The sequence below is a fragment of the Stenella coeruleoalba genome, assembly GCF_951394435.1.
Source record: "Stenella coeruleoalba genome assembly, chromosome: 6".
NCBI lineage: Eukaryota > Metazoa > Chordata > Mammalia > Artiodactyla > Delphinidae > Stenella > Stenella coeruleoalba.
In genome coordinates this window covers 61,293,047-61,317,694 of record NC_137151.1, presented here as the reverse complement: position 1 = coordinate 61,317,694, position 24,648 = coordinate 61,293,047, and the positions used below count along the sequence as shown (strand labels likewise).

The 24,648-nt window shown below is 35.5% G+C and overlaps 1 protein-coding gene across 1 annotated transcript in view; it reads left to right on the top strand.

The window, feature by feature from the left end:
- Positions 1-24,396, top strand: part of COBLL1 (cordon-bleu WH2 repeat protein like 1) — a gene marked incomplete at its 5' end in the record, with an annotated part of 159,768 nt that extends 135,372 nt beyond the window's left edge. Inside the window, 8 exon segments of the mRNA XM_079923651.1 lie at positions 1,555-1,708; positions 2,156-2,230; positions 3,396-3,515; positions 8,341-8,575; positions 9,603-9,697; positions 13,597-15,176; positions 17,053-17,229; positions 23,159-24,396. Coding sequence (XP_079779777.1) covers positions 1,555-1,708; positions 2,156-2,230; positions 3,396-3,515; positions 8,341-8,575; positions 9,603-9,697; positions 13,597-15,176; positions 17,053-17,229; positions 23,159-23,245 — 2,523 coding nt within the window. The 3' untranslated portion in view covers positions 23,246-24,396.
- Between the last annotated feature and the right edge of the window lie 252 nt (positions 24,397-24,648).

Below are 24,648 nucleotides of genomic sequence, written 5' to 3'. Positions count from 1 at the left end.
TTTAGATACCAGCATTCAGCTAAATTCTGACACCATCTACCTAGAGACAACATCAGATTCCACAGGATAAGGGCTCAGTCCCACAAGACGGCCCTCCCTTTCCTACACACACTACAGGCACCAGTCACAAGCCCAAGTTATCACCTCTGCTCCTGACCAGCCAGCTATTGATTAGAGATTCCAGTGACCCCCTTCTTGGACTTCAGATGCCAACCACAAGTCCAGGTTGTTACCTATACTTCTGACCAACTGGCTATAAATCAGAGGTTCCTTCGACTCCCTCCTCAGGTTTGATTAATTTGCTAGAATGGCTCACAGAATTCAGGGAAACACTTGCTTACATTTACCAGTTTCCTAAGGGATATGATAAAGTATATAGATGAACATCTAGATGGAAGAGATGTATAGGGCAAGGTATGTGGGGAGGGGCATGGGGTTGCACTACCTGTCCAGGTATGCCACTCTCCCAGCACCTCCACGTGTGCACTGACCTGGAAGCTCTCTGAACTCCATACTTTTGTGATTTTACGGCAGCCTCATCACATAGGCATGATCAGTCATTAACTCCATTTTCAACCCTTCTCCCTTCTCAAGAGAATGAGGGCAGGGCTGAAAATTCCAGGCTTCTAATCATGACTTTCCCATGGCAAGCCCTCATCCAGGAGCCCATCCAGAGTTGCCTCATTACAACAAAAGGTACTCCTATCATCCAGGAAATTACAAAGTTTCAGGAGCTCTGTGTCAGGAACTGGGGCCCAAGACCAATATTAGAACAAGAGATGCTACTAGTGTTCTTGTCACTTAGGAAAGTTCAAGGGTTTTAGGAGCTCTGTGCCAGGAATGTGGGCAAAGACCATTATATATTTTCTATTATCTCACAGATAGGAATAGTTTTAATGGATCAAAGGTTGAGAAAAATCTGATTGGAGGGCTTCAAGTGGGAGATGAGAAATTGGAGGAAAAAAACTATGAATAACACTTTTAAGCAGGTTTGTTGTAAGGGGAAAGAGCAAGATGACGTGGCAATGGGCCAGGAGGAACCGGCCAGCCTGCGGACAGTCACATGCTGGGAGTGTGAGCATTAGCTGTGTATAGAGTCGAGGACCTCAAATGACCTCGCCTTTGGTAGACATATAGATTTTTGAAATGTTTGTCATTGATGTATTGTGCCAAAAAGAAAGATTAATCAAGCCAGTCTTAATGTACAGATATTCTTCCCTTTTTCACTTCTTACTTTACATCCAGTATTTTCTCTAGATTTTCCTTTGAAAGCTAGTTTTTAACTGCGTTCCCTATGAGTGTTCTACATTTTCATTAGTTGTGTACATGCCGGCCTCCCATTCTAGCCTAACCTTACTGAGAAGCATCATATTATACTTTTCTTTACATATCCGTCTCTGACACGTGGCAGATACTCCGTAAATGCTTTTTGAATGACTGACCATTATGTTCCATATTGGCATATGATGTGTTTGATGTAAACGTCAGTGTCTTCCTGAAGTTTGCTGTTCATTTCTGAATAGAGATTCTATTTGGTCACTTTGTTTTCCATAGCGTTCCTCTGGAGCAGGCAGAGTGAGGACAGGCTCTCTGCAGCTCGGTATCACATCCGGTGGGAATTCATCTTTGAAAAGGACAAAGCGAAAAGCACCTTCCCCACCCTCCAAAACAGCCCTGCAACAAAGTGATGAAAATAGTCACGTGACTGGTAATGTTACTTTTCCCATTAACATTAGTGTTGTGTTTTCTTTAATATAGACAATAGAAATGATATAGGTTACAAATCACATCTTTTTATTAAATAATATTAGTACTTAAACTTAATAGTAGTGCTTAGATAGTCCCTGATTATTCTCACTACCTTTGAAAAATCTGCATAAATTTAAAACTGTACAGCTCCATTATCCTAAAATGAGCATGTTATAATTTGTGAGTCTATTCAGAAAGATACTGCCTTTCCAGGATTGACTACATGTAGGACTGGGAATCAAAATAGATTTTAGCTGTATCACAGCTAGACAAGTACAGTGGCTTCTAATAAGGTTAGGGCTATCTTTTTCTGAATTATATAAAAATGACTTAAGTTAAGGTACTAAGGAATTGTTTCATTGGTGAATGTGACTTGCTCAGAAGTTGTGTTTCTTCTGTCTTCTAGCCCTGCAGTTGGTACCTGCAATTCCTACAGACAGTGTTTTAGAAGCAAACTCTTCTGAGGGCCTGTCCAGCCCAGGTCTGACACCTCTGTTCCACATCATGTAACCACTGAGAAAGAACTTCCAGGACAGTTGAGGAATGAATCTAGTTGTAATGCTCTGTATATGAAGGAGATACAGATGCTTTGTCTTCATTTCCCACATTATATAGTATGAAATGAAAAATATTCCCCTCCCTGAGTTCAGAGCGTGAAACACAGAAATCAAAATTTTAGTTCTGCGATGGTACCTTGAGTGCTTTTCCTACTAGGTCTCCTGCTTTTCCTTATGCAATGTCAGGTTGCCATTTATTAATCTTCTCCCCAAGGGGAATGACACATCTTAGTTAGGAATGTACCTTGGTGTGTTCAAAAGAAAACTTACATGAAGGTGTTAAGCATCATTCTTTATGCAACTGTTGTAGGTGTGAATTCATATTGTCCTAATCTGATGGTAAAAATTTATTATGAAATATTTTCTATTATATAGTTTTATTTTGGATTCTCTCCAAATAAGTGAAGTTTCAGTAAAAATCTAATACTGTTCCTTAATATTTTTAATAATAGCTATTTAGTAGCTATAAGTATGATAAAATTTCTTAATCGTTAGGCTTAAAGTTAGGTGTAAATGAATATGACAGACTAATAATGTTTAATCAAAAATAGAATATTACTATGTCAGTACTTTAGCACGGCAATAATTTGATAGGTATAAAAATTGCTTAATATAACTACCTCATTTTTATAATTCACATTCACAAATACAGAAAGACTCAGAAGCACCCAAATGCTCCTGAATCTTTTAATCCTTAGGTGATATTTAGGAATTTAAGATTTTGATATAGAATTCTCCTTTCCTGTGATTAAAAACACTATCATTAGGTAACTAGTAATGATTTTTCTCAAGTCTTACCCAGAATAATATCAATGATACCATTCTGTTTCACAAAGGAAATTTATTAAATAATATCGAACTATGTAAATGAAATGAGAAGATTTCGGAAGTATTAGAGAAAAGTGGCTGCTATTCAAACTTTGCTTGATAGCTGTTTTTCTTCCTTTTTTTCCCCTTTTACCTCTTCCTGTTTAATGCATGGCTAATTGTGAGTTAACATATCTAATTTCTTGTGAAATGCTTCTTGGTCTCTGCTTGCTTAATTCTGTTTTCTAAGTGCCATTTCCACAGATTTTACTTCTTTGGCAGAATCCTCCCTTGGCTCTGGGCTCCCCGCTCACGAACAGTGTGCTGTGCCCCAGCTGCTGGCCGAAGCCCCTCTCTCGGAGTGCCCTGGAACGCCCGAGGTAGCTGCCGCATCTCTCCCATGTAGGTGACCTGGCCTTTCCTGCCTGCTGCTTTGTTTAAGACAGATTGAGATGTCATCACATTTAGATTTGGTTACTTGTTGATTCCTTGTGTAAAAATGTCTCATAAAAAAAATAGTAGTTTCTGCCTTGTCACTTGAAATTCTTGGAGTTTGATGTTTTCCCTAATCACATAGTGAATGAATATGGCAACATGTAAGATGATAAAATCAGTGGCTCTGAAGGATTTCAGCTTCTCTTCTATTTAGCTTTCTGCTTTTTGGCAAAACTGTTTGAACTTTATTATTTTCAACATATAACTATATAAATATAAAAGAATACATATATATTTTTTCTTTATTGAACTACTCTGTTGTTGTTATCTAGGCATGGCTTATTTTCTATAGTATTGCTTTTGGTTGGGATTTTTAAGTGATCGAAATTTTTTTGTTACCATATGGCAAAACTTCATAGTTAGGTAATATTTGAATTCTATCATAAATAATTTTACTCCATTTTTCAGTGACTCAGAAAAAGCCCTTATCACCTCAAAACCAGTTGTTTCAAATCAGTATACTATCATATACGCGTTAAAGGAATGAAAAATTGTGTGGCCAGTTTGGGAAATACTTTAGCAGGTTTTTTTTTTTTTTAAGTAAAAATAAGGATTCATTTTCTATATGACCCAGAAATCCCACTCCTAAGACTTCTCAAGAAAAGTGAAAACGAATGTGCATACAAAAACCTGCACGTGAATTATTATAGAATTTATGTAATTGTCAAAAATGGGAAACAACCCAATGTCCCTAAACTGAGGAATGGATAAACAAAATATAGTTTGTCCGTATGTTGGAATACTACAACCTAGCCAAAAGAAGGAACAAATAACTAATACATGCAACAACATGGCTAAATCTTAAATACATTGTTAAATGAAGGAAGCTAGACTTAAATGGCTAGATGCTGTATGATTTCATTTATATGACATTCTTGCAAAGGCATAACTATAGGGATAATTGCTGCCAGGGGCTGGGGTTAGAGAGAGGAGTTGATTACTAAGGAGCCTGGGGGATTTTGGAAGCTGATGGAATTGTTCTACATCTTGATTGTGGTGGTCACAGAAAGATAGATAGATAGATGTCAAAACTGGACATTCCAAAATGTATTCCAAAAATGATGAATCTTACTGAAATTATACCTCAGTTTTTAAAAATGAAAGAGAAAACAACTCTGTCGGAAATTACAGCAGTGTCTGACACAGTGAACACTTTTTTGAATAAATGAATTTTTTTTTTAAAAGTTCACCAGAATAGATTTAATCTAATACAATTCTGTTTTAGCAAAGAGTAGTATCTGTCAAACAATTCTGCCCTTTGACCATCTCCAGGAAAAATACACAAGATGTCCCAAAAGGCTTAGTGAAATTTTAAGCTTTAATAACTTATAAGATGCTACAAACTAAGTTTAATTATTTAAATTTCTTTTACACATATTATATTTTGTGAATTTAAAATTATTTTTTGTTTCAGTCAATTTTGCAAATCTTTAGAAGGACTGAAAATATTAAGATAAATATATTCAAATTATATTAGAAAGCTAAGTAAGTGTAAAAGAAATTTCAACAATTACAATTTCAAATGATTTTTTATAATTTTCTAAACATATTGTGGAAGTTGTTATATCTTACAGCTACACTAAAGTTTTGGATACTCTGTTCTTTGAAAGTGAATTCTCTTCCCTTAGAACACGTGAAGCTGAAATATGATAGTTGTGATCTAACATTTGTGAAAATTATTCACTGTTCACAGCCCCCACTTCGTTTTGTTGTTATTGCTGTAGTTCTAAAATTTGGCCATAGTATAAGTCTGTTAACACATACAAAACAAACTTGATTTAATATTTTTTAAAGCTTGGAAAAAATCTGTACTAGTCAAACAACAAAGTGTGAAAGTGCTCTTGGTTAGAAGTTTTAAAAAGAATCACAGCCTTTTCTAAGACTTTTAATGACAGGAATGCAGTTCAAATATATATATTTAAGAAAACCTGTATGATGCTTATAACTACTAAGTTATAAAACCCCAGAAAAAATAATTTGAAAAGATTTCTGAAACATGTGACTCATTCTTCATACTTTGAGACCAGTTTCTCAGTGAGGAACTCATACTTAAAGAAAGTTGAAGACCTCGACTTTTTAAAGAAAAGTTGTGTATCTATATAAAACACATGTGATGGTAAAGAGAGAAATAGGGAGAAAGATCAATAATTTGCTAAATGTTACCTCAGTTAATATAATTTCCAAAAGAGCTTAATATATACCAAGGAGCCATCTATAAAACATACTTGCATCTAAACCATAATGGCCTTTCATTTTTCCTTGATACACAGTTTTCAAACTATGTAAATATACGCTTACTGTATAGATGTAATATGCTATTGTAAAGGCATAATATTGTACATTGGCATCAAAATAACTATTTCATGTCATGATAAAGCATGATTTATATATATAAGTATATATATATACACATATATATATATATATATATATACACTTTTTTTTTTTTTTTTTTTTTGGCGGTACGCGGGCCTCTCACTGTTGTGGCCTCTCCCGTTGTGGAGCACAGGCTCCGGACGTGCAAGCTCAGCGGCCATGGCTCACGGGTCCAGCCGCTCCGCGGCATGTGGGATCTTCCTGGACCGGGGCACGAACCCGTGTCCCCTGCATCGGCAGGCGGACTCTCAACCACTGCGCCACCAGGGAAGCCCTACATATATTTTTATATATAAATTTACTTAAAGTCAAATTCTTTTTTTTTATAAATTAATTATTTTTGGCTACGTTGGGTCTTCGTTGCTGCACATGGGCTTTCTTTAGTTGCGTCGAGCGGGGGCTACTCTTCGTTGTGGCGTTTGGGCTTCTCATTGCAGCGGCGTCTCTTGTCGTGGAGCACAGGCTCTAGGCACGTGGGCTCGAGTGCAGGCTCAGTAGTTGCAGCACATGGGCTTAGTTGCTCTGCGGCATGTGGGATCTTCCCAGACCAGGGCTCAAACCCATGTCCCTGGCATTGGCAGGTGGATTCTTAACCACTGTGCCACCAGGGAGCCCTTAAAGTCAAATTCTTTAATGTTTTTTCTAAGTAATCTGTTTTTTAATTTACAATAAAAATGTCATTAAAATTCCCCGTATTTATTAAAAAGCACAAATAGCATACTTTTCTGTCTATATGCTTAAAGATACAATTAAAGAAATACATTTTAAGTATTTCACATATTCTTCAAATACGTTAAACTTTTTTGTTAAACTTTGTAGATGTGCTGATTACTATCATCCAGTGCTATACTACCCTTTTTACCCTTCTATTGTGGTAAAATTAAACTTTGTTCAGCTGCTGTTATGTAAGTGGAAATGTTGAATTATATTTATCTATTTTTATAAATTTATTATTTATTTATTTATTTTTGGCTGTGTTGGGTCTTCGTTGCTGCGCGCGGGCTTTTCTCTAGTTGCAGCGAGTGGGGGCTACTCTTCATTGTGGTGCATGGGCTTCTCATTGCGGCGGCTTCTCTTGTTGTGGAGCCAAGTGCGTGGGCTTCAGTAGTTGTAGCACGTGGGCTCAGTATTTGTGGCTCACGGGCTCTAGAGCACAGGCTCAGTAGTGGTGGCACACGGGCTTAGTTGCTCCGCGGCATGTGGGATCTTCCCGGACCAGGGCTCAAACCCATGTCCTCTGCACTGGCAGGCGGATTCTTAACCACTGCACCACCAGGGAAGCCCTGAATTGTATTAAAATAAGCAAAGATCCAGAACCTCATTCTTTGGTTTAAATTTACTTTCACAGCTAGTGTGGACACCAGTTGCTTAGGATGTCTCCTCTTTTACCCTGTTGGCCATTTGGTGTTAGTGCTAAGAAATTATAATAAAACAATTTCATTCAATGAAATATTAACCACAGCTATTGAAGAGAGTCATACACACACACATACTGATATGGGAAGACCTTTAAGACATAGTTAAGTGGAGGAAAAAGAAGTTAGTGAAAAACATCAGGTATATTATGCTTCCATTTATATTAAATAAACCAAGAATTGAGAGAAAGAAGGAAATGTATGTATATCTGCTTAAACGGTATATGCTCATTATACCTTCTGATAATATAGAGGAAAAAAACTGTTAAGGGAAGTTGCCTCTGAGAATCAAACTGAGTAGGAGTTAAAATTAATTTTCATTGCATAATGCTTATTCTATTTGTATATTAAAAATTATATTAAGCATCTAAGTAAATGGCTTCTCACCTTGGTTGCACACTAGAATCACCTGAAAGAACCTTAAAAAAATTCTTGGTCCCTCCCTTCAGAGATTGATTTAACAGATGTGGATTAGAGGTGAGCATCAGTATTTTTAAAAGATGCTCAGATAATTCTCTATCATAGTACTGATAATTACTGAGTCAAACTTTATAAGTACACTTGGAGCCAATCTAAAAATCTCGTGTTCTTTTTGTTTACATTTAAAGCCATTGCATCAAGGTAAAAATCATTTAAATTGAAAGATACATTCTTAAATGAAATATATAACTTGAAGTTTATGAGCTTAAATAACCTCTTTTTTTCTACCATGAATAAAACTGAGAGAGACAGCATATTATTTTTAGAAATGTATGTCTGAGATAATCTGATTATATGTTAACATAATTATTCACCATTAGAAAAGTATTTTACTATTAGCTTTGAATCAGAATTTAAAAGAGTCCAACTAATTATTATTTTAAAAATTCCTTCCTTGCCAGGATTGCCCAGGATGAATGAGGCAAATTAATATTTAGGATTATATCTTCATTTCTTTGTAGCTGGAATAAGCTCTGATTACAGCCTTGAAGGGGTAGATGAAAAGCAAGAACTGAGTGAAGTGCCTAAAGATGAGGCTGAAAATACTTCTCTGAAGTCGCAAGACATTCCTACTGTATCTACTGATATAATAAATACACTGAAAAGTGATCCTGACTCAGCCCTTGGCAGTGATACTGGAGAGTCCTCACAAAACTCCAAAGAAGAAAAACAAGGAACTGGAAACACAGATGGACAGTAAGTAGTCTGTATGCCAGACGTGGTGGTGGTGGTTTGTTTAATTGATACTAGTCTTCTGAAATGTAGAACTGATATTTTAAACACAAGTAGAGTCATTTCTTTAGCTTATACTTTATCCCTTTTACAACCATTTAAAAAATGTTTATTCATAAAGTATCAATTTACATGTGATTGTTTTTAAATAAAATCAAATCCAACAGTTCTGGTATCCCTGTGGCAGACCAACCATAACGTAGTTATTTTGTATGAAGATTAGCATTTTTGTTTGTGTTGCGTTTGTTTTGCCTATTACCTATTTGGCCTAAATGGAATATTTAATTTTCAATTTTCACCAAATGCTCCTGAAGAATTTTTACTAACTGCTATATAAAACAATTCTGCCTCTTAGAATATGATGTTAAATCACTAATATTATTTTTATAGTCAACTTTATGAAGCAGAGAATGCACCTACCTTCCCCTTGGTCCTAGGAATCGAAAGTTATAGTAAAGTATACTTACATTCTGTTAGAAATGCCACACTATGAATAAAGATGAAATCAAGTAGGCAAAATAAACCATTTTATCAAAGTTTTATTATAATTTGCATGGGATTGTCTCCAAATTAATCTCTTGTATCACCAATAAACCCCCCAATGAAGTCAGTTCACATACTGACTTGCCACAAGGTAACCTTGCCAGATGCAAGGAAAATGTCTATGAGAGTACATTTCATTTAGTTCCTTTTTCTTTAAAAGATAATAATTGATAATAACAAAAAGACACTGTCTTGGGGAAAGTGTCCATTTTACCAAGCTTCTTACATCTTTCTTTGTAACAGGGTCACCATATGAAAGCTAATGTTTCATAGCAGCATTTCCCCTCAGTTGTATTCTTTCTTTGCTATTAAATTTCTAGTATTTGGCAGAAAAAGATGATTATTCCAGTCCATCTGTCTTTGGAAATTATTGCCTGTTTTATCATCGTGTATGTGTGTGTGTGTTTCAATATTATCAGTATATAACATACAATATCATATTTTACAGAGGACCACACATTATGGTGTGTAATTCAAGCAACAAAGCGAGGGTGGTTGACAGTGTAAGAAACCTGAGGTCACCGGGCCCAAACCAGGAGAATGGTGAGTTCTATAAACACTAATAGCCAACACTTTCATAGCACTTGCTATGTGCCAAGGACCTTTCTTAAACACTTTATATATATTAACTCATTTAATCTTGTATATTAACTCATTTATGGGTATTATTACTTTAGTCCCATCTTACGGATAATAGAGCCACAAAGACATTATGTAACTCACCTGAGGTCCCACAGTTAGTAAGTGGTGAACCTCAAATTTGAACTCAGGCAGTATGTGTTCAATACGTGTTGATTCCAAAATGTGCTTCTACCTACCATGTGTTCTAATGTTGTTGTTGTTAAATCTTAGAGGTTATCTCACCTAGATCTTGGATCTTAAAGATGTATACTCTGCGTATACTTATGATCTACTTCTCTTTTTTCCTTCTACTGACTCCCTAACCCAAGCCTGTTTTAGTTCATAGTCGGGTTGCTATACCTAAGGTGAAACTGGTCTGCTTGATTTTTCAGGCCCAAACCATCTAATTATGTAATAGTGCTTACCAGTATTTCCCACTCCCCGCCCCCCAGTCAAGACAGTTTATTCTCTTTCTCATGATATATTTCACTCAGTTCTATCATTAGGCCTATGCTCATTTTTATCTTTGCCTGGAAAATAATTTTCCACCTATCTTCAGTCATTCAACTATTATCCAAATCCTGCCACTTTACTTATTCTGTTACTTGATTACTAGAAGCCATGTAGTTTTCTGTTCTCGACTACTCAATTGGATTGGACAGTCTTTGATCATAGAAATTATATCTGCTACTTTGTTTGAATTCCTTATAGAATACTGAGATATGGTTAAAATATATATTTAGGATTGAATTTCAGAAAAATGATACTATACAAATAGAAGATGCAAGGAATACACAATGGTTGTTTTTTTTTTTTCTTCTTTTTGCGGTACGCGGGCCTCTCACTGCTGTGGCCTTTCCCGTTGTGGAGCACAGGCTACAGACGCGCAGGCTCAGCGGCCATGGCTCACGGGCCCAGCCACTCCGCGGCATGTGGGATCTTCCCACTGCGCCACCAGGGAATTTTAAGGGGGTATGAAGAAAGTGCTTATTCTCATAGTCCAATCTATTATGTTAATATATAAAACTAGGTTAAGATTCATAGAAAACATAGGGAGATATATATATATATATATATATATATATATATATATATATATATGTATGTATATATATATAAAACATGGATTATCCCAATGTCACAAACAAGATGGACAGATGGATAGATATAGATATGTCATTTTATATTTGTGGTATGTGTTGGTTAATTTGAATATATATGTCTCTGACTCATTTTCCTCATGGTCAATACCATCCTGAGATACAAGTGTACAACTTGTATATGATTTCCCCCTTTTTTCTTCTTGACTCAGTTTTTTATAACATACGCTATGACGGCAAAAGCATTTCTATTGAGAAGTCATGATTTAAAAGCTGTTTACTTCTTTTAAAAATCATAGTCAAATCATTTTTGCTAAGATTTTGGCATCATATTAGTGCTAGGGTCACAAGTACATTTCCGTAATACCTTTATTTTGATTTGCACTTGATTTACAATGATCCTTGTCAACTCTAGGTGATTTTTAAAATAATTTGTTATCCTTAAACTAGTTTTATTCTCCTTTTCTCTTTTTTTTTTAACCTACCCTGTATACTTATCTAAATCATCCTTTCATCAGGTTGTTGATGTTGGTGTCAGTGTTGAGTAGGGGGAAGTACAGTATAGTACAAAATATACCTTCTCACTCTACTGGGCATTCTTGAAAAATGGCCTGTCCATTCATTGACATTTCATTGGCAGTATCATCAATATGTAGGAGGATGGACCAGCTAATGAATTCAGGAGTGATTCTAGGTTTCCAGGCCTGACAATCATTGAAAATTTTGAAATTGTGAAATTTTGATGAGAAATTCAGTTAGATAATGGTGAAGTAGGTGTAACCCACAGAAAATGTGAAAAATAGAAACTTAGAGTTCTAAAACCAGTAAATTAGGGCTTGTTAGAGGGGATTTAATTTAAAATATATTTTTATGTTGATTTACCTTCTTTTGGAAAATGTTTCCATTCTGCAACTGGGATATACCTGTATTCAGTGGAAAATGAAAAATTAGAAAGAGAAAAGGAAATACATTTAGGCTCATTTTCTGGTGCCAGGACCATTTCTTAAATTCTTTTGTGCTCATATCAGCATTGAGAGTACCACTTTTCATATAGATATTAAAAACACTTAAGAACCAAGTAAATAAGAACACAGGCAGAGATGTGTCTCTTCTGTGGTTCCTAATCACATGTCCTTAATTTTATAAATCACAAAAGTTAATAATTATTAGTCACTGAGAAAAGAAATCACTTGAATGGACAATATGTATTCGAATAACTAGTTGCATTTTATGAGGGAAGAATAAAAATTCCATTTTTAAATTATATATGTAATATAGGAACCTTGCAACATAATAGAAAATATAACCACCATGATCAAATAATTGTGCAGTTAGGCAGGGTTTAAAAATATAAGGATTTAAAAAAAAACTGTATCCAAATTTACCTGGCAACATGATTTTTTTTTTTGCATGCATGCATGCATATCTTTCTTTTTTCTTTTCTCTTTTCTTTTTTTCTTTTTTCACAGAGGACCCATTTTAAATAGCTCATGATATATTTTAGGCAGTGAACTTTATCTTATAGATGAAAGTGAGTGATTATAAAACTATAGAGAAATACTTGACATCCTTTCACAATTTGACTTCCAAGGCTCACATTTCACTTGTGCTGTGCAAACAATCATATCTGAAAGGAGAGGCCACTGAGGATTTTGAAGATGAGGGCTAGCTGGTTATTCAGAAGAAATGACTCTTCGTGGCATTTGACTGGAGGAGCACAGTATATAAATCACTTGGCTTAGTACAAGACACGTGGGACACATTCATAAGCCTGTGTTTTCTTCCAGATGCCTCATTCCAACTCTTTGCCATCATGTTGTTGGCTGGCAACTGTTGCTTTGTTAACCTAGACACTGGAAAATGATTTTTGTTTTCAGGAGGTCTGAATTAAAATTAAGAGGAAAGGTAGTGCTGGGGAGAGGGAAGTTGTTTTCTCTACCTGGATTCAGGCATGAGAAAAATAGTTATTTTTTCTCACAGAGAAAAATCAAAACCCACATGATTGTTTTTATGTAGTTGAAATCACCCATATTTTGACTGAAAACAAAGTCCTCTAAAAGTATTTAGCAAGGACACCTAATTAATAAGACAATCAACTTAGGTTCTGTTTTTACTTCAACTCTTAAAGGTAAGGTTTTGTTGTCTTCCTTAATTAAAACTGATAGCATTTGCTGGGATTGTTTCCCTTTTAATGTTAGGTATAAAATGTAAATATACTAGGGATTATAGAAAAGACAGAGAGAGAATCAAAATGGAAAAAAATTACAGAATAAAAACATTTTTTAAATTTGTCAATGTCTTTTGTCATTCTTAACAATGACTGAAATATAGTCTTTATTTAAAAGAAAAATCATAGCTATCTTCTATGAGTACTTGTTTTGGGCAATACACTATCCTAATAAACATGTTACATAAATGATATATATAATACATGTTTTTTTTTTTTTTACATCTGAGCAAACTGAGGCTCAAAGAGGGTAAGTAATATGATGTGGCCATACAGGTTGTAATTAGTCAAGCTGATTCCAGATTCAGGTCTCTATGATATCAAAGCCCATGCTGTTTTCTCTGTATGCCACTACCTGTATAATTTTTGTATAATTGGTAGCTGAAAATTATCTATAGAATTCAAATCAATCTGTTTCAGTTTGGGGGAGGCAGGCATTGAAAACTTGAGGTTTTCTATTTTTTTCATATACTTTATGATATTTTTTCTCTCAGTAGATCAAAATGAAATAATTGTCATTCCAACAAACACAGAAGACAGTATGAAAAATGGAATGAGGAGAACAGAAATCAATGTAGCAGGTGTTGCCAAAAGTAACAATGTGGACGTGGAAGTTGACAGACTATCAAACGATCAGGCATATACAACTGATACTGCTAGAAGTTACAAGGAAAATCATCTTGCTGCTTCATCAGCACCAGATCAAAAACTGATTCAACCTAGTGCAGAAAAGACAAAAATGCAAGATGCAGCAATTCAGACAATCCCTTCCTGTGACAGTTTTGATGGGAATCACCAAGATCATAATTTGTCTGATGTCAAAGTTGATGAAAGTGTGCAAACTTCAAGTAACAACAAATCAACTCACCACTCATCTTTAAGCCCACAAGATTCTTTAGATACCTCAAGAGAATTTGGGAGTCAGGGCCGCCTAATTACGTATACAGAAGAGCAACTCACCATAAAAGATCCAATTTGTGCACATGGTAATGATGATCTTTTGCCTCCTGTAGATGGGACTGATAAAAATCCAACAGCTTCTTATATAAAGAATTATCCATTTTACAGACAAGACTATAATCCCAAGCCAAAACCTTCAAATGAAATTACAAGAGAGTACATACCCAAAATTGGGATGACTACTTACAAAATAGTGCCTCCCAGATCCCTAGAAATATTGAAAGATTGGGAATTGGAAACCATAGGGTATAAAAATGATCAGGAGATAAATACTTTAGGAGAAAAGGACACTCATGAGAATGTGAAAGTAACTGCAATCCAAACAGAAGATCCTGTTATTTCTGAAAGCCCAAAGGAGCCAGAAGGAGACCTGAAACCAAAGCCTACCCTGAGAACAGAGCATCAGGTGCAAAGTGAGGAGAGTCTTACCCACAGCACAATGTCAAATCCTCTGAAACCTACTCCCAAAATGACGAGAGACACTGGCACAGCTCCTTTTGTGCCAAATTTGGAAGATATAAACAGTATTTTGGAGTCAAAACTTAAATCTCGCGTTTCAAATCCCCACTCCAAACCAAGTTCTTTTTTCTTGCAGATGCAAAAAAGAGTTTCAGGTCATTATGTGACATCTGCAGCTGCCAAGAGTGTTCAAGCTGCCCCTAATCCTACTCCAAAGGAACTAATAAAGAAAGAGGTGGAAAGGGATACAATACCTCCTCCGGAGCCAGCTCCTTCTCCCTTAAGTAAAACAACTCACTCTCCTCCACAGCCACACATTCAAAACACTGATGATGACAGCAGTCAGAAGCCTGCTGAAACCTCTCCCCCTCCCGTAGCCCCCAAACCTGTTCCTCTTCCCAAGAGTCAGTTAGCAACACTTAACCTGAAGACTCTGAAAACTTTTGGTGCCCCTCGACCATATTCCAGCTCTGCTCCTTCACCGTTTGCCCTCGCTGTGGTGAAACGGTCACAGTCTTTCAGCAAAGGTCGTACAGGGTCACGCAGTGAGGAGGTCAGAGGTGCATCTGCCCGAGCTCCAACTGACACAGAGGGAGGGAAGATTCCTTCCGTAAATACGTTTGTGGACATCCCACAACCAGGTGTGAAAGATAAGGTAAATGTAACCTTTTTAAAAGTAAGGGATTCTTATACAACATGGTTTCAACGGGGTTAACAAAGCATGTCGGTTTGTTTGTGTGTTACTTAACTCTGAACTCATAATCTACTCTCACGCTACTGTAGGAAGAAAAGAGTAGTAATTCACAGAATCTGATTATTTATTCTCAGAGTTATTATAATTCATATAACTTGATCAGATATTACTATAAGATCATCCTTATATAATTGTATCATTAGGAAATATTTAAATTTAAAGCTTCTTTGCTCCTACATTTGTATAGTATAATAGTTTATAGTTCTGACTCTCTAGTTTTCTGTGTTTTGCTTATCTCAATTTGTTTATAACTTTTCTGGATGGTCTGGTTGACTTTATTTTCTTTTCCAATTCTCCATAATGGCAAAAGTTTTAATTACATAAAAACATAAGCAGTATCAAAGACTAGATAAAATAACCAAACATCTCTCAGCTCTGTATTTTCTATCATATACACTCAACCTGAGCTTACCAAACATTGTTATATGTAATTTAAATTAAAACCAGAGTTTAAATAGGTAATTTTCTTAATTTCCCATTTTGTTAATTCAGTGTCAACTTTCCAGTTATACGTATGTTGAGCAAAATATCACTTAACCACCATCTAACCTTAATGGTGTACAAAAAAGGGATTTGTTGACTTCATGTTTGATCAACTAATGATATAATTTGCTAGGTTCAAGTAGTATAGTCAGGAAGAAATTCACAGTATGAATTATGATAATCCCCATGCAATTTTTAAAAAATACATTGTGTACTTTTACTCTGATAGTGTTTAAAGAATACTTTCATATTTGTATGACTGTTCCAGAAGCATTTTATACTATTTTTTCAAACACTCCCAGAGTAACAGAACATTAACCATATTGCCAAGTGAAGAGTTTTCCATAATTTTAAAGCAATATTTACCTTGAAAAATATTTCTTCATATATTTTCACATTTATGTTTATTACTTTGATATAATATCAGGAAGAGATATATGATGCAGAGATTAATTCTTTACTTGCGAATAAAGCCTGAGTTTTTTTCTTAGAATGGAATACCATTTCTAAACAACAGAAGCTTGATTTATATAATACAGTTTTTGAGCCATTGCCTGAGTTCTGTTTAGCTCATCTTTTATAAAGATACTCATCTGGCAGTTTGAAAAAGACATTTTTAAGATTGTTTGAATACAGTTGCCAGTTAAATCAGTTACTAAATATTCCTTCCTAAGAAGTTTAATTAAATTTTTGATTCTTAAATTTGGAAATTTCTAATATTTATTTTTAGTCTCATGAGAAAAATAAAGAAAACATGGTCATCAGTTAGCCCCTGTGACTTCCAGAAACACAAAATAAGCTGTTAGTCACTAATATTCCTTTATTAGAAGATACATTAGGTTCAACAAGTATGAAATTACCAACATTTGTCCATTTGTACCATCAAAAATAATTTTACAACACTAATATATTGGAACTATGAAAATTTTTTTTTTTTTTTTGTCTGTGGAATTTTTATTATTACTTTGGCTCTTCTAGCCAACTCCACTGGAGAAATCGGCATTATTCTATTTACTCAAGGACAGTAAAATTACCACTGCATTTGTGAAACAAAAAGAGGTATCACTTTCCTTCCTTAGCCTCCTGAGTTCAAGATGAGGGAAAGTAATGCCCTCATCTTCCAGCTGAGCTCTGGCAGCAGAGATAACTCAGTGGATGAGGAAACAGAGCTGAGTCTAAAACACCAGTGAGGCAAATGGTGGTTCTTAAAGAGCTACTGATGATGAAAATGTTTTGCATAATGGCCCATTCTTCACGTGGTATTCATATAAATATTTCACATTTATTTTTATAGGAAAATAACTCTGCACATAATGAACAGAATCCCCAAATGCCATCTCTGACTGACGGCCCATCATTCACCCTTAAGAGACAGAGTTCTTCAACATTCCAAAGCTCTGACCCAGAACAGATCCGACAGAGTCTGCTGACTGCAATTCGTTCTGGAGAGGCTGCTGCCAAGTTGAAAAGGGTAAGTTTTCTTTATCAGATGGGTGACAGTGGGTTTATTTTCAACATTGTCAAACTCATACTTAGGGGAAATTGTTTTCTGGCTTTTAAGTCTGAATAGGGAAGATGCCAGAAGTTACTCTTTTATGTCAGGGGTCATTTTTGAAGTATAAGCTGAGAGAGTACTTAAAAATATGTCAGGTCTGTTTTCCAAAACATGGGCCAGGTGCAGAACACTAGTTTTGCTCATTATTATATATCTATATATAGAAAGTGCCTTGGACTCTTATTTTAAAAAAATTGTGTTAGCACAGCAAGAAAGAGTCTTTTGGAAAGAAAGTCCCTCCTTTATTCCAGAAAAGCTGCACTGTTGTAGAAGCCTGCAAGTTTTCAGTCATCGCTCCTACAGCAATCAGTTACTACCATACGTGGGATTGGGTGGTTGGGCGGGGGGAGGAGTTTTATAGGCTAAACCAAAATAATGTAGGGAAAATCTAGAGAATTTAGATGAGACCTAATGCAGAAATTCCAATCTTAATAATGCCCTGCCAGAATCTAGCTTCTCCTGGATGTAGGAGAGCAAGGAGGTGTGCCCCCTTCTTGGGCAAACACCAAAAAGCATCACAGGGAATTATGTGCAGATGAGTTTCCTCCCTTTGTTGCCTTCATCCGCTGAAAGAGGATGTGGTGCAGCCTTGAGCCTGGCATCCTCACTTGGACCTCCCAGAGGCTGTAGTTTCCCTAAATGTCTTTCTTGTTCTTCCCTTAGTCATCTTGGTTGCAAGTTCCTCAACACCCAAGACAAGACAAGTACTCATTATTTCACTGACTCCCTAGGCATTTCATTTTGTGAATTCCTTCTCTAATCATTTTAGAAGCTATTTAGAGAAGAGTAAGAGACTTGTTGAGCAAAACACTGAACTCAACAAAAACGAAATCTGCCAAGGAACAGGAATGCTGCAAAGATAGAAAAAGGGGGAGGCATCCTCGCATGTCTACACAGCCAGCTTTGCCTGTGTCAGCCAGCTTCCTGGATGGGTTTCATTGGAGCCCTGGGTGACGGCCGTTCCCACAGAGGACTTGGCGCTCCCATCTGGGCACACATGGTGACAAGGCAAAATATTGTGTGCTGTCAGAAGTGAAGGAAACATGAAGGAATAATTCAGGGGAGAAGGTTTGAATTTTGTAGATTATTTGTAGAGTTTAAATTAAGGTGCCAGGCAGCAAAAAAAAACAAAAGAAACCAAAAGGAACATTGAAATTGGTATTTCACAGGTCATGACATCTATATTTTGTGGGGTCGGGAATATGTCCCTGTAAATAAACTGTACATTCTTATTTATGAAAATAATTCTATTTCTAATTCTGTTTCTAATCTTGTAAATTAAGGATGAATTTCAAAGTTCTCAATTCAATAAATTTGATAAATATTTTTTTAAAGCAGAAAAATACCAAACATTGTACAGATACTGGGGATACAAAATTGAATAAAACGAAGCCTCTGCCTTCTGGGTGTTCATAGCCTGGAACTGAGAAACAGTGGTACCTCAGGCTCATGGGAGAACAGAAAATAACCGCAGTGCCTTTGTACTAAGTCAGTGGATATATTAATCAGTTTCAGTAAACTAATTGCAGAAAACAGTGCATTAAGTTGGAAATGCCTTCTAGGCCAACAGAATTTTACAGGCAGGCAGCTGTATACTTGGTATCTCATGGGCTCCGATTTGGCAGTCTCTTCACGTATAAAATTCTCATTGCTTCCAGAATGAGCTGGATGTGAATCAACACGGAAAGCAGGCCCTAAATGATGATCCTATAATTGTATCCTGTTTATAACTCATTACTTTAGGTTCTATTGAGTCTAAATTCTCTCTCTCAGTAGGAGGTTACTGACAGCTCTGACTCCCTATAGTGTCAGCTCCTAAACTCTGTTTAATGAAAATTCCTTACATAATCCTTTTTCTTCCCTCTGAAGAAAGACACAGGGTCTGGTAGAGTTCATGATATCTACACTCCATGATCAGCACCTTCACTTCTACTTATATATGCTAAAAATGTGTTTTTATATACCAAGACTCAGAAGAACATTGTTTGTAATAGCTCCAAATACATATAACCTTAATATCCAAAAATGGTAGACTAGTGGTAGATTCAAAGCATGGCAATAAATTGGATAAAATACACACAACAGAACAATGTAGATAGAGACATAAAAAAACATGTAAAGTTGACAGCATGCAAAACTAAATTATATTATTCAGTGATGCGTGCATAGGTGGCAATTATTTTTAAAAGTGAGGAAGTAATTACAAAAATCACAATAGGGTTACTTCCAGAGGGGAAGAAGAAGTGCTGTTGGGGGTGTATTAGAGCAAGACGGGCACACAATTTAAGAGGGAACTAAAAAAATTAATCAAGATAAATATTATCTTAATGCAATATTTAAAAATATACAAATTAATGCAAAAATCCATGATAAAGTCAAAATTTTAAATAAAAACAAGATCAGTAGGGAGCTGGAGTAGGGAGTATTCTCTTGACCTGAGTGGTGGGCTACATATATGACTGTGTTTGTTTTCATTGGGCTGTTCAGTGCACTCCTCTGTACATGTATTATATTTCAAAAAATTGCAGAAGGTGGTAAAAATAGACACAAGAAGGCTCTAATTTCTTGTGATCTTTGCTTAAGTCCCATATTTCTGTCCTGTTCTGAACATTTCTTCTGGTTTGTTTTACATGCTAACAAACATTTCTTTTATAGAACAACAGTTATAGTGCCAAATAAAATCTCCAGTGATTTTGACAGTGGGTTTAGATTGTTCATCAGAAAGTTGGCTCCGTGTTTTGGCACCCAAATGTTCACTTTTACTCCAGGTACCAACCTGCCTTATGGCTCTTGTTCATACTTGAGCAATTAACCTTCATTAAGTAGTTGGTTCACATTAGAACAATTATCTAGTTGATTGCCCTAGTGTAAATGTAGTCGTGAATTTTCATGTTTCTTAAGGCTTTTTTCCCATGCCTTACCCCCAAGTCAACCCACATATAGTCAAAGCGATTTGTCTTGTCTTCATATAAAGCATTAATAAATCTAGCACAGTATTTTATAAAATGTGTTTGATGTTAAGATGTATGTATGACAGCAAATTGTTTTCAGAGAATAAGAGATTAAGTCATCTATTATTATTGACTTGTGTTGACACAAGAACTTTGGCTGCTTTTGGTTCTTGTTGGTGCCTCGACTTACTAAGGTTATTACACTATTATAAGGAGAATATAGGTTTGTAAATATAAAAGTCTGAAAATAAACTGATGAATGATATTTAGTGCTTGGTAGTAAGTGTTTCCTCAGAAAATAAAACTTATCGTTAGCTAGATAGAAATCTGGAGGGAAGAGAAAACCTGGGTAAGTCACCCAGGATCTTCCTGGCTTATTTTGTTTAATTAGTCTGCTTTTTATTCATATTTCCTTGGTTTGAATTTGAACAGTCCAAGTGTTTCAGGTTGGCAGCTCTTTCCATGTATTTTTTTTTTTTTTTTTTTTTGCTGTACGCGGGCCCTCTCACTGCTGTGGCCTCTCCCGTCGCGGAGCACAGGCTCCGGACGCGCAGGCTCAGCGGCCATGGCTCACGGGCCCAGCCGCTCCGCGGCATGTGGGATCTTCCCGGACCGGGGCACGAACCCGTGTCCCCTGCATTGGCAGGCGGACTCTCAACCACTGCGCCACCAGGAAAGCCCTCTTTCCATGTATTTTAAAAGTAAAAATGAATGATGGTTTCACAGTAAGAAAGCTATGTGAATATTCCTGAAAATTTCTTGAACTTCAAGGGTAGACAGTCAACTAGTAGATGCTTACATCAGTAAATTCTTAAAGTTACTTTTTAAAGATATCTTTATTACTAGTGTCCTGTGGTCACTGTTCAAAAACTTCAAGCAATACTTTTATACTTCATAAATGTTTGTAAAAAGTTACCATATTTCATCTAAGAAATAGTCATCGAGTTACACTGACCAGGCACTAAAATAACTATGAGTGTGAAGTAGGTATGAAGTGGCATTAAAATAGTCAAGGTCTCTGACCTAAAAATTCATAGAATAGTATTCTAATGATATCTTCTCATGTTTGAAGTTTAAGTAAACAAATTTTTAAATAACAAAATACCATTTCCCCCCAGAGTAACTGCTCTGGATAGAGTACAGTGTAACCTTTCAGACCACTTTTGTCATATATAAACATTTATTTTTTTCTAACAAAAATGGAATCCTCTGTAAAACACTGTTAAATATATATCTATCTCTTGAAGCTTTCCCTTTTGTTACATACATATCTATGCTGTTCTTTTAAGACTATGTAGTATTTGTAATTCCCTGGTGGTCCAGTGGTTAGGACTCTGAGCTCTCACTGCCAAGGGCCCAGGTTCAATCCCTGGTCAGGGAACTAAGATCTCACATGTTGTGTGGCGCGGCCAAAAAAAAAAAAAAAAGACAACATAGTATTTGACTGTATGAATGAACCATAGCTTATTTGCTCCTTACTGGTAGACATTTAACTGGATTCTAGTTTTTCACTCTATAAATGATGTTACAATTAACATCTTTTACTTGTAGACATTTAGAACCATTAGTATGTTTTTTTAAATGCTTAAACCAAATTTTCTCTTTTACTTTACAAAGAGTATGAGAACTGCAATTTTGGCAAGAATTACAAAAATAACCCCTCACACACAGAGAGACTTTTCAGACCAAGATTACATAACAAAAAGCCATTACCTGCATTACCTGTCTGTTTGTTGGCTGTACTTGGAAAGTAGCCCCACATGAGTACTGAATAGGGTGCAGATAAGTAAGTGTTCCTTCCCTTGGTGGCAACTTTTCTGCTTAGCTATTTCATTTCAGGTGGATGGTGTCAACCACTCTACTCCATCCTGTGTTCGTAAGACAGTCAAGAAAATTGATTAGTTTAGATGATCTATCTTTGTTTAGTAAAAGGCAAGAAATGAAGCACCAGGAAACCAAAGCCAACCTAAATTTGCCAACTTTATTTTCCTTTTCACTAACTTACTCTGTTGCTAGGCAGAATCTGTGGCCTTTTGTACTTCAGTTCTCTTCTTATGAAAAGAGGATAATGTTTGGTTATAAAGCTGAACTGGTCAAATTACAATCAAGAGATGAACTATTTTTCTTAAAATGTCATATTTTATATGTAATATTTCAAAATATTATACCTACTATTCAGAATCCAGATAACTTTCTTCTACATTCCTGTAAGTAACGTTGGAATTTCAAGCTATTTAGGAAATTTTGTTTTAGTGTGTTTTATTCCCTTACAGTTTATAAATAGGAAACTTTGCCATAGAATTTTGGAACTTAGGAGTTTATTCCCTAGTGAATAAACTCCTTTTCATTCTGCATTTGTTTTGGCAAAACAGTCATAGGTTTGACTTTTTTAGCCCTTCAAATGAAGGCATTTTAAAAACCAAAGCTAGTTTTTCTTATAAATGAGGGGTACCTGGGAGAATAATTTCAAGTTAATATATATCATCAATATGAAAATTATAGAATTCATTGCTTTGTGGAATTTGCTTTATTTTTCTACATTCTCCAAGGTACTTTGGGGGAGCCAGAATTAATCTAGCTAAAAATGCGCTTTAATAACAACTTGGCCTGCAGTCTGCTTATGCTCTTGTCCTTTGAGTTGATTTGGTAGTTTTGTAAAGACTAAGGTGTGTTAACGGATTATTTTACTTGTTTGTTGTGGAAATAACTCATTTTTAATTTCATGGCAGATTGAACATTTATTCTTGATTATTTGAAATTTATTGAATAATAAATACTAAATGTTAGCATTTACAATTAAGTAGAAGTTAAAATGTGGTAATTGTTGAAAATTGAAAATTAGACAGCTGTCCCATTTTAAATTGATGGGTGCAAAGTGTGTTTCTTTCTCTTAGGTTGCAGTTCCATCAAATACAGTATCTGTGAATGGAAGGTCAAGATTCAGCCGCTCCATGTCCCTTGATGCCCAGGATGGCCATTAAGTGTTGCCCTGCCATGCCGCACTTCACCAGCTCTATTGCACAGAACGACTTCATACTGATGGAGAATGTTAGCAAATGTATGTTCAGATGTACACTAATATATTATCTATTAAAGCATAAGAACTTGTGCTGTGGCTTTAATGCCAAAAGAAGAATTACCAGAATTTATAATTTATAATAATATCTTTGGCCTTTTTTGCCTTAAGAACTGAATATGCTGCTTTAGAACTTTAAGACAAGGTGTTAATGACTTTCATTTTTCTCAAATGAGAAATAGTCACCTTTTGTTGATTTCACTTATTGACACATTCTCTGCAATCGTGACTTAGACAAAGGGATAAATTAAGATTCATAGACTTATATTTGTATGACACATAAATAACTAGGCAAAGATAGATCTGACATTTGCTGCCTCAATGTTAGTTTAATTGGAAATGTTTATGTTATATTAAAGCCCATAATAAATATTCCATTGATGGATATAACATGTTATGGGGTGGGTACCCCATCCTCTAAACATAAACGTTAAGGTTTCAGAAATCCTGGCTTTAATTAAAGTGATAGTAATTATGTAGTTCAGATGCTAATATTCTAAATAGTAATATATATTTACATTAAAGCTAAAATTGTTAAGCAAAACAATGTCTAATTTGTTGGCTTGTAACTGTTCTGGAGTCTAGAGCTTGTTGATGTTCAATTCCTACTTTAAAAATTTAACTGCTCACTTATTCTAAAAGCCTTGTCAAACAAACTGATGTTATGTTGGTTTTTACTAAAGCTACTGGGATATCTGCCTCTTTGGAAAATGTGTTGCTTTTTCCCCTGTTTAATAAAAGCAAGTTATATATTTGGGATTCTTTTTAAAATGCAGTTTGTGTCAATCAGCACATCTGTGCACTTCACCTGATGAACACATCTCCATCAGCCAGTAAACAAATAAGTAATATAGTAAGACCGACCATTTATCAGGGCTCCCTGGTGTGTATGAGCCCATGTATTCTAACTCCAAAATGCATAACATGCTTAGCAGAGTTCTTGACACATGGCAAGTACACATTAAGTTAAATATTGCTGCTATTTCCTTGAATCAGACTTGAAGAGACCCACATGTATGGAAACCTAAGTTATGTCATTATAAACCAATAGGGAAAGGAGTGACTTTTTGAAAAACTGTGTTTGATTATCCACTTGGAAAACAATACATTTGGATTCCTAACTCAAACCATAAACAAATATATTTGAGTTAAAGACAGCTTTTAAGAGCAGTATTTTAAAACTTAGATGAATATATTCAACATTTTTCAGACCTCAGCATAGGAAAATTACTTAAATAAGACAAAGGCACAGTCATAAAAGATATACATTTACAAATATTAAAATTTAAAACTTATATGTACATTAAG